The sequence below is a fragment of the Petromyzon marinus genome, chromosome 50 (assembly GCF_048934315.1).
Source record: "Petromyzon marinus isolate PM22_M1 ecotype Great Lakes invasive population chromosome 50, UKy_Petmar_22M1.pri1.0, whole genome shotgun sequence".
Classification (NCBI taxonomy): Eukaryota; Metazoa; Chordata; class Hyperoartia; order Petromyzontiformes; family Petromyzontidae; genus Petromyzon; species Petromyzon marinus.
Window position 1 is genome coordinate 715,314 of NC_133716.1, and position 12,120 is coordinate 727,433.

Sequence of the window (12,120 nt, forward strand, 5' to 3'; positions counted from 1 at the left end):
ATACCCTGGTGTCTACAAACTAAGTTGCCTCTGTGGTAGTAGTTACATTGGAGAAACCAAACGCCATATCTCGGACCGCATTCGTGAACATAAAGCAGACCTTAAACACGGTAGGACCAACACCTCGGCCGTAGCAGATCATTGTTCTAATTCAGTAGGCTCACATGCCATTGACTTTTCCAAGACGGAGGTTCTTTGTAAGCCATCTGGCTTCCATGAGAGATTCGTTCATGAGGCTATCCACATATACAAACACAGAGACAATTTCAACCGAGAAGATGGATTCTATCTTAGCAATCATTGGAAAGATTTGATAAATCATTTCAGTTCTTGATTGATTGTTCACGCTTACAGTGCCTTTCAGACAGCATACATAAAAACAAATTTCGTCTCCCCCCTCCTCTTTTCAAAAAATAGATGGACTAGTCCTGGCAAACAGCCAATCGTTGCGCGTGACGCAAACGTTATTTATATATATATAAATAAATATGCCGTTTTCAAAATAAATTTATGCAAACCGACACACCTGATGATGACCGTTTGAGTTATGGTCGAAACGTCGTGAGAATTTTTTTATTGTTTTATATATATTTTGTTATTTTGTTGTTTCTCTTCAACGTGACTTTACCGAAAAAACTAAGAATATGAATTACTGCAGTCACGAAAGCTTTAAATCAAAAGTATAAATATTGTTTTTTGCCATCAAGATTATCCCTATAACGGGCTCTGTGAAATGTTTGTATTATAAATTATATTATTAACAACATTATTTTACAATCATCATTTTAAACGGAATATTATTTAATTGCAGATAACAAGCTGAAGAAAAGCAAGATCGTGTTTGTTGTGGGTAAGTTGGATGTTTTTTTTCTTTCACGATTTTTTGTCAGAATATTGGTAAATAATTAAATATACCGAGTTGACTCGCGCACCCGAGGGGGTGGAGCGGCTGTGCAGTTGGCCTATAACCCCGGGGCTGTGATGGTGAAGTTATCATCATTAGCCACGTGATATCCACTGCTGGATGAAAGTCCATGTTGTCAAGATAATAACAAGCCTGTTTTATTCCCAGAAAGGGTAAAACTTATTTGTAATTTTCATCATTTTGGTACTGGCAAAACGTTCTCATAGATATAACTGCACAACAAGAACTATTAACACCTTTGATACTTGCATTGCCTTTGTACTGTTCGCCTTTGCCGTTGGTGAGACCGGGCCATACAGAAGGATGTCTCTCGTGTAGGCTTATCAGTTTCAAAGACAACACACATATTACCAGAGCACGTGTGTTCTGCATGTCTTGCCCCAAGCGTGTGTGGTTAATGCAGAACCTGAGCCTTGCAATATGTGTTGGCTATTTGGTGTTTGAACAATTTTAAAACCTCCTGTGTTATTGTCACAAAGAGTAAAAGAGACTAGGCTGAAACGTGTTGCACCTCACCCCTCTCATAGGCGGGCCCGGCTCGGGAAAGGGCACGCAGTGCGAGCGCATCGTGGGGAAGTATGGCTTCACGCACCTATCCACGGGCGACCTGCTCCGCGCGGAGGTGACGTCCGGGACGGAACGCGGCCAGCGCCTCAACGCCATCATGTCCCGTGGCGAGCTCGTGCCCATGGTGCGAGACACACACACACAAGACACAGACACACAGACACACACACACAGACACACACACAGACACACACAGACACAGACACACAGACACACACACACACAGACACACACACGAGACACAGACACACACACAGACACACACGAGACACACACACAGACACACACACACACAGACACACACAGACACACGAGACACACACACAGACACACACACACAGACACACACACACACACAGACACACACACAGACACAGACACACACACAGACACACACACACACGCGAGACACACACACACACACAGACACACACACGAGACACAGACACACGGGACACACACACACGGGACACACAGACACACACACAGGCACACACACACAGACACACACTAGACACACACACACACACGGGACACACACACACGAGACACACACACACACACGAGACACACACACACGAGATACACACAAGAGACACACACAACAACAACAACCGCCATTCGCCACTAAGTGGCGGTGACGTCACCACGACGCTTGTGCCAGGCTATGTGCACCGTGAGGCCACGTGAAGTGTCGAACGCCCGCTGGCAGGAGGTCACTGGGCAGACCCAGGTGCCACGGGTCGACTGACTGAGATGACTGGCTGATGCACCACCTGTGCCCCCTACTGTGCCAACCTGCTGTGCTTTAGCCACCCGGCGCTCCGCTCGTTGTTCTGAGCGTCGCTCCTCCGCCCTCCGTTGTTGTTGGAGGGTGACTGCCTCCAACTGCCCAGTAGCATCCTTCACGAGCCTCCTCCACAGAGGCCGATCTTGACACCGCTGGTACCAGTCATCGGCAAGTCCACTCAGCTCCACGTCCTCCTGTACCACATCATTCCATCTCTTCTCTAGCCCGTGCCGCGCCCGCTTAGCCCCCTCAATCCGGCCAAACAAAAGCTGTTTCGGCATGCGGTGGCTGGGCATGCGGGCTACATGACCCAGCCATCGCAGCCTTGCCTGCCGGAGGAGCTCACCGATGGGACCCTGCCCAGATCTTTCAAGGATTTGTGAGCTCCTCACACAATCCAGTCTGGTAAAACCCAGGATGGATCGTAGGCAGGCCAGCCTAAATGTTTCTAACCGGCGAAGATGTTCCATTAGGGGGGTCCACGTTTCGCAAGCGTAGAGAAGGGAGGGAATGACCGTGGCCGAGAAGACCTGAAGCTTAGTGCGGAGCGACAGACCAGGTAGCTTCCACATAGCGTTACGCAACCGATGAAAAGATATTTCCGCTCGACTGCTTCGGAGTGAGACCTCTGCTGTTAAACTGGAGCCAGTCATAAGCACACTGCCCAGGTATGGGAAACTCTCTACTCTCTCCACAACTGCCCCATCACCGATTGGGAGTTGTGGGGGTGGAGTGTCCGATGGTACAAAATACCCAGGCAGGTGCTTAGTTTTGGTGGGGCTGATGGTAAGGCCCCACCTCTTAGTGGCACGCTCCAGTCTCAGCAGCAGCGTCTCCAACTCCTCCTCTGACTGAGCAGCTATTACCAAATCATCAGCATACATAACGTGGTTGAGCAATAGGGAGCCATCCCTTGACCGCACCCGGGCATCGATTAGCCTCCCATTATATCTGTACCATATGGAGATTCCCCCGGTACAGCTATTGAAGGCTTCACGAACTACGTGGTCAAAATAGATGTTAAATAATGTGGGAGCCAGAGGACATCCCTGTCGCACCCCAAGGTGTACAGGGAATGGCTCTGACTCCCGGCCACGTAGTTTTACCCGGGCCCGCTCACCATCATGAAGGTCCTTAATGATCGTGAGCAGAGGGTCAGGTACTCCAAAAGCACCTAGAACGACCCAGAGCCCAGGCCTACTGATGGTATCATAGGCCTTGACCAGGTCAATAAAGCAGAGATGTAGGTCTTGTTGGAATTCCCTACACCTCTGCTGTAGCAGACGGACAGAAAATATGGCATCTGTGCAGGACCGCCCTTTCCTGAAACCGCATTGGGGCTCCGCAAGCCTCTCCTCAGCGTGCCTGGCAAGGCGATGCTGAATAATCCTTGCCAGGACCTTTCCCGGCACACTGAGGAGTGAGATGCCTCTGTAGTTCTTACAGTATGTAACAACTACAGGGGAGATGATACACACACACATACACACACACGAGACACACACACAGACACACACACACACACTAGACACACACACACACTAGACACACACACACGAGACACACACACAAGAGACACACACACACGAGACACACACACAAGACACACACACACGCACGAGACATACACCCACACACTAGACACACACACACACGAGACACACACATACGAGACACACACACACACGAGACACACACACACACGAGACACACACACACACACGAGACACACACACACGAGACACACACACAGACACACACACACGAGACACACACAAGACACAAACACACGCACGAGACACACACACACGCGATACACACACACACACGAGACACACATGCGAGACACACACACACGAGATACACACACACGAGACACACACACACAGACACACACACACGAGACACACACACAGACACACACACACTAGACACACACACGCGAGACACACACACACGGGACACACACACACAAAACACACACACACACGAGACACACACACGCGAGACACACACACACGAGACACACACACGTGACATACACACACGAGACATCCACACACACGTGACACACACACGCGAGACACACACACGCGAGACACACACACGCGAGACACACACACACACAGACACACACACGCGAGACACACACACGCGAGACACACACACGCGAGACACACACACGCGAGACACACACACACGAGACACACACACACACAAGACACACACACACTAGACACACACACAAACACGAGACACACACACGCGAGACACACACACACGAGACACACACACACACACAAGACACACCCACACTAGACACACACACACGAGACACACACACGCGAGACACACACACACGGGACACACACACACGAGACACACACACACGAGACACACACACACGAGACACACACACACGAGACACACACACAAAACACACACACGAGACACACACACACGAGACACACACACACGAGACACACACACACGAGACACACACACTAGACACACACACACGAGACACACACAGACGAGACACACAAACACGAGACACACACACGCGAGACACACACACACGAGACACACACACACACACAAGACACACCCACACTAGACACACACACACGAGACACACACACGCGAGACACACACACACGGGACACACACACACGAGACACACACACACGAGACACACACACACACACGAGACACACACACACGAGACACACACACAAAACACACACACGAGACACACACACACGAGACACACACACACGAGACACACACACTAGACACACACACACGAGACACACACAGACGAGACACACACACACGAGACACACACAAGAGACACACACTCACGAGACACACACTCACGAGACACACACACACACAAAACACACACATGAGACACGCACATATCCGGGGGAGGGGGTGTGGGTAGGGGGTTGCCATTGTAGGGCTGCGGCCAGAGGTTCTTAAGTTCTGGGACCGGAGGCATGGGGAAGGGGGAAGGAGGGGAGAGAGGAAAAAAAAAATATTGCCCTTTGTGGGATCTTCTTTTGTGTGAGGCCTGGGGCAAACTGGCAATTTCTACCTAATATCTCCACGTACCATCTCTAAATACCATCTCACGTATCATCTCCACGTATCATCTCCTCCCACTGTCTGAGCGAGTCTGTGCACGAGAACGCTCTTCCTCTCTCCTTCTCGTTCTCTCTTGTGCCACGTGTGCATGACCGCAAAGCGATCAGATTCGCGGTTTCATGAGCCGTGCGCTCTCCTGGGGCGTTGAGTTTTCCCGCTTCCTGCCTCCACCCCCCCACTCTGCTCCGCTGTTCCTTCCTTAACTGACGGTTCGGTTGCGGCATTGTGAAAATCTTACATCAGTTCGTACAGAAATGTTCGTCGGTTTTTTTCTCCCTCTTCAAAAAAACTAAAAAGACACACAGCCCTGACATTGTGTGGAGCGGTGTCGGCAGTGATGAACGCCCGCTGCATACCTGTCAACCCCTTATTAGTGCCCTACCTTATCACAGACAAATTCAGACCTTATTGGTCACCCCTTGCCCTTATAAATCTCAACGTCCATCCTACAAGGGAGACACACAAACAAATAGACATTTTTTTGCCCGTATTGAAACGGCTGTATGCTGTATGGAGCTGAAAACAAAAATTTCCTGTCCAAGAATATGGGTTGACAGGTATGCCGTTTTGACCCCCCCCCCCCCCACTGTGATGCACACTACCGGTGCCAATTTTATATCTTAATCTTGCCTGGTTGACTGACTCGGCCTAAACTGACATTGCTCTGCAGGAGACAGTTCTGCAGATGCTGAAGGACGCCATGCTCTTCAAGGTGGATTCGGCGAAGGGCTTCCTCATCGACGGATACCCCCGAGAGCTCAGCCAGGCCGAGGCGTTCGAGAAAAAGGTCAGTGGCGTCGTCACGGCCGGGTTCAGTTTCCTGGGGGGCCCTGGTGCTGTTACATTTTGGGGGGGGGGCCCTCTTTGTCTATTCAGTTCGTTCCGTTTACTGTTTTACCACCACTCATGCCCGATGTCAAACTCTTGCTATTCACCGAAGTTAAGATTTTGACTTAAAACTTTCGTGACTGCAGGAATTCATATTGTAGGTTCTTTCGGTAAAGTCACCGAAAGAACCTATTTTTAGTTTATTTTTAATTTTACTTCATTATTTTTATTGTATTTTCTATCTACGTGGCTTTACCGAAAGAACCAAGAATACGAAGTTAAGATATGAACTACCTCGCCTAATGTACTGGAGGTCGTGGGTTTGATCGTGACCATGATGCCTGTACATATGAAGTTTGCGTGTATCTCTCCCTGTGATCACGTGGATTTTTCTCCGGGTCCTCCGATTTTTCTTACACATTTAGAATCAACATCCATTTAGAGTATTTGGCTGTTATAAATCTCCACGTGATAAGCCACTTCGTTGAGCTGTGAATTTGTGGCCAAGTCGCTTCTGAAAAAGAGCTATCTAGCTCAGTGGGCGTTAACTGGTAAAATAAACATCAATGATTTTTCTCCAGAGGACCAGGAGACAAATCCACGCGTTCACTGGGGAGACGTACACACCAACTCCAAATATACAGCAGGGGAGGTAGTTAACATCTCACCACCGTGGAGAGGGCACTTTCCCACTCACCGTGGCACTGAGGGTAACATTCGATGGCGATCTGCTCGCACACAGATCGCCATTCCCAAGTTGGTGCTCTACATCAACGCGTCGTCGGAGACGATGATGGAGAGGCTGATGAATCGCGCCAAGACGAGCGGCCGGGCCGACGACAAGGCTGAGACGTTCAAGGCACGACTGCAGACGTACTATGAGGCGACGGAGCCCGTGGTGCAGCGCTACGATAGCAAGGGGCTCGTCAAGAAGGTGCGTCGTGCACTACCCAATGTTCACGCTGCACGGGAACAAATATTGTGACTTTCTATTTGATGAAGGTCACGGGTGATCCGTCACGGTTTGGATCGGGTATTGATTGCAGGACAAATGAGTTGGTAACGCAGCACTACTGTTGCTGCTGTACTGGCAGTGGTGCACAAGTGCAAATAACCACAAAAAAAATCAATGCCTTTGTCAAGAAAGTGGCCTTAAAAGGAAAATAATAATAGTAGGAGACGTTTTGGGCACTTGAGACAACAAAAAGGAATGATTCATGTGCTAGGAAGAAGGGCAATGTTGGCCCTTGAATATTTCTCCATTTAAAGTGACAGTGTTATTTAATTGGTGAAAGTGGAAGTGTAAACAAAGTGTAAATGTACAAATGAAGCGAATGAAAATGAGGAGAAAGCAAAACATATGGAACAAGTGAGATGGTCAAATTTAAGACGGAAATATGATTCTGAATCGGCTTGTGATTCAGAATCATGACATTGTTTAACCACCGTGAGAAGGGTGCATCACGACAAGTTCACAGTTTTCAGTATGTATTACAAGTTTATCTCCAGGATAAAGATTCTAATTCTAAAGTTGTATAGACTGTACAGTGTTCTGAAAGCCAGTGCGGGCTATGGTCATACATTTGCATGAAATAAATTCGTCGAATTAAATGCTATTGTATGATTTGTAGGCACCGAGATGTATTTTGTTATTCAAGGATAACATAACAGATTGAAGGTATTGTAGTGTAAAGGTTTACTATCACTCCAAGATTCCATTCCCATCGTTTAGGATTATGAGCAACTTTGATCCCATTTCTCTGTGGTGAGTACAATGTCTTTAAAAACAGCAGCGCTACGCCTCTCTAAATAAAATGAACGCGGAGCTGCTTGCACTTTCGGAGATTCAGCGGTGAATGAGACTCCATCCTGCAACTTGCAATGGTCTCGGAACGGGAAAGGGTTCATTATATAAGTCTTCAAGTAGCACCTTTCATATCACAAGGTTCAAGGTACTTCACATGAGTTAAGATAAAACAAACATTTACAAAGACAAGTGTTGTAAAAACACACCCGGAAAATAATGCAATTAAAATAGAGAATGAAGGGAAATAAAAAAAACCTGTAATATAATCATAAGATACCAGAAGTGAGACGTGGGTGTTTTTTGTTTGCATCGCAGATCAGCGCTGAGGGCACTGCGGACGAAGTGTTCAAGTTGGTTTGCGAAGCCCTGGACTCGTTGAAATGAGCACCGCTTGTCACGGAGCGACTCCAGCCCGCACGCCAATCACTATCGACGCCCCGCCCCCCGGCCCGTCCCCCCACCCCCCCCGGCCCCTCCCCCCGTGACGCTCGACATCACGTGCTGCTGTTGAGTACGACGCGCGTTTTTGAAATCGATAGCCATCATGTGCACATCTGTGTCATAGAGCTGCGAGTTTAACATTTTTACTGAAACGTTTTGATCGTGCACTTAAAAAGAAATAATTTTATCTCCCGTAGATGCTAAAAGTGTGAAATTGGGATTCCGGACGCTTCGATTACCCCTGCCCTTCGTGTTTTTTTGCAGGTTTCCACCCGTGATGTTGATGCCTCCATACTGGCAGCGTGTAAGTGCTAGGGTGCAGTGTGTTGGTGACAAAGTGCGTCAGTGCCTGGCGGTATTTTATTGTAAATTAGATTATTTCGCAGAGTTTTCTTGCACCAGTGTGAGATAACTTTTAAGAGCTGGAGACTGCATGCTCCATTTATTAACGTAATAAATTATGAAAGGAAAATTGCATTTTGTGTCATTTATTCATGCATAGCGACTTCGTGTGTCTTCCGGGCTGTCTGATTCACGTATATGCAGCGAACCAAAATGTGGTTTAAATTCACTCCCACGCGGCTATGCGATCGGACGTGGGACAACATTGTGTACTGTTTGTGCAGTATGTGCTACTCGGCAGGCTGTTTTTCTTAATGTGCATTCATAATGTACGTTGTTTACCATATAAATAACCCAACCGGTAATGAATACCCATTGTAGTTTATATGCACTCATTAATCCACCCCCCACATCGCTCAAGAAGTGCTCACAAGCGATACCATCACATCCAACCCTCTAAGGAACGAAACATGATTTCTCCACAAATCTGGCTGTCTGTCTGATGATGCCAGTTGTAATTGCTGGTGAAACGTCGTACTCAGATTGTAAATGTTGTGGATTTGCTCTCCAACACATCGGTGTGCTGTACTCGTAATGATTTGGCATGTTCTGTTTATGTGACAACCTTACTGATTGGCTGTCTAGTGGTGGCAAGTTTAACGACACATTTACGAGATCTAACCCAAAAAAACCTTTATTATGGATGATATTGGTCACAAAAGCCTCCTACTACTACGTGTTAACTCTTTTCTAACAGGAATATTTCAAGACTTGGATACAGGCCCAGAATCATGCCACTTTGAATTATGGCAACAAATATTCGGCAAGATTGTGTTACTAAATTAGGTAATGTAGTTTTTTATGAGTTTAGTTTGGTCTGGGTGGTTGTGTGGTAAGAGCCCCCAACTCTGAAATGGAAGGTTATGGGGGATCAGCTTGGTTCATTATCTCCGAGTGGTTGATAAAAAAGATAATACTGTACTTTGAGAAAAGTAAAAAATAGTTTTTCTATGAATAAACTTGTCCCTGCCGTAGGAATATTTAACTTACACCAGTGACTCAATACCATACCAATATTTACGGAAGCATTATAACACTCTGACTTAAACATTAAAAACGTGTTTTGGCCCTGCAGATTGTAAGAAATAAAAGTACGGGTGATCCACTTGCAGATACCCCACTCAAGTATCAATTATCACACCAGGCTATGTTGGACAAAGTGCATCAGCAGAGTGGTAAAATATGTAAATGATGTATTGGGATTGCAGTAAGCAGTGGAAATGGTACACACTTTGCAAACGTTTTAGTGTGGTCTTGGATCAACAGTCCAATGTGGACATCTCCATAAATAAACAATGGCGGACACCACAGTGTGACTGTGACCATGCAAACCAAACGATGGATCCACCACTGTCGTCTGGAGGAGGGGAAGCAAAACTACACAAACTCTCTCCTGAAGCCCTCTCGTGCCGAGCAGACTCAACATTGACATTTTACGGCTGGACATATTGCCATCATGCGCAAGAACAGAATAGCGTGGTCTTAAGGACGGTTTCAGCAGCAGCTCGGTATGCAAAATTACACATTTTTATTGCACCGATATATTATAAAAACGCAAATATTACAGAAACACTAATAAGGGAGACTTTGTATCTTTGCTGCTACAAATTGCAATGTAGCATGTGCCAGTGACCCATATACTGTATTGACATCATCACGCCTGGTATGCCACAGCCAAAGCATGCCGTCATCCTGCCGATGAACAACAGTAACTGCCGTTCGCCACCACATCGCTTGTGCCAGGCTAGGTACACTTTGAGACCGTCACGTGAAGTGTCAAATTGTCACTGCTGGCAGGAGATCACCGGACATACCCAGGTGCTATGGGTTGACTAATGTGCCCGGCTTTGTGCATGAAGTCAGGGGACACACCCAGGTGCTGTGGGTTGGCTGAGATGACTGGCAGATGCACCATCGCATTGCTAAACACCCATTTACAGACGGTCACACACGTTTATTAATGTGTCAGCAACAACGATATTTCTAGGGCAATGGACATGGATTTGGGTACCCTCCACTGACCACGGCGCCCCCCTGTGCAGCCGCACACCGCTAGGGCCACCGACCGTGGCTGTGAGGCACGTGGAGGCTTTGAAATGAAGCGCTATGTTTTCTAATTGCTCCGGTTGACGTTAGTGGTAGCATCCGGGCAGTGGTGGTTATGCACTTAGCCTGTAATCCAGCACTGTGGGAGCAGCGGGGCTTGGTCTATCGGACATGTTGCAAGACGCCCTTCCCGTGGGTATCGAGGTGCCCTACCGTGGCTTGCCAGCAGAATGCGGTAGAGTGTGGACTGATCTCACCTGCTCCTTCTGTAAGGGATAGAGCGTTGCCCCCTTACAGGTGCGGATTTTCTTCAGGTGCTCCGGTTTCCACCCAAATGTATAAACGCTCACTAATTAGCTAAAACATCTCAAAATATAGAGAGCTGCAGGGCATTTGTTGGCACTAGCTCAACGCTTGGCAGCCTTCCTTTGATTGTGAAATGCAATAATCTATAAGTCGTTCACCCGGCATATCGTAGTGTGTTTAACACGTAGGCTTTCGCGACCAATATTATTCATAATAAAGGTTTTTGGGTTAGATCGCGTTATTTATAAATGTGTCGTAACCCTCCACCGGTGTGTTGAAGAGTCAACTATTTTTGTCAACGTGACACTTTTTTGCTGATTGCCCGTGTCGGGTGGTGGAGGGTTACGACACATTTATAAATAACGCGATCTAACCCAAAAACCTTTATTATGAATATCGTAGTGTGAGATCTGGGGTGCATGGATGGTCAAGGGGTCAGCACACTAACCCTGCACCCAGCCGTCATAAGTTTAAGTCCAGGTGCAGCTACCTGGTGATGGCGACATTAGAACTGTGGCGATCAGCTGATTATACGTCGGTTAATTGGCCAATAAATGTAGTCGGCGTTTTGTTGTGGTCAATCACCTTGGGCCACATTTAAAAATCGCCACATTTAAAAAAAGGCGGCTGCCCCCACATCCTGCCTCGTGAAGGTAGGAAACCCCCGAGAGCATGACAAGCCCCGCCCATCACCTCCCGTCCAGCGGCATAGGTGGGAATACAGGTGAACACAGGTGAGACCCCCCCTCCCAACTGTCCTTTTTCAGTGGAAATTTTACCTCAAAAACTTTAAACCCAGAGATTCGTATTTTGTGCCGCAAAGTTTAAATGCAACGTAAAGCTAATGTCATTAGTGGA

General features: G+C 47.5%; 1 protein-coding gene across 4 annotated transcripts in view; it reads left to right on the forward strand.

The window, feature by feature from the left end:
- The window catches only part of LOC116953095 (adenylate kinase isoenzyme 1-like), a 54,906-nt gene extending 45,926 nt beyond the window's left edge, over positions 1-8,980 (forward strand). For all 4 annotated transcript variants that reach the window (XM_032972937.2, XM_032972935.2, XM_032972939.2 and 1 more), the window contains 5 exons: positions 812-850; positions 1,453-1,616; positions 6,103-6,219; positions 7,003-7,194; positions 8,383-8,980. In XM_032972937.2, the coding sequence (XP_032828828.1) occupies positions 812-850; positions 1,453-1,616; positions 6,103-6,219; positions 7,003-7,194; positions 8,383-8,451 (581 nt within the window). In that variant the 3' untranslated portion in view covers positions 8,452-8,980. The remainder of the gene's footprint in view (positions 1-811; positions 851-1,452; positions 1,617-6,102; positions 6,220-7,002; positions 7,195-8,382) is intronic.
- Positions 8,981-12,120: the final 3,140 nt, after the last annotated feature.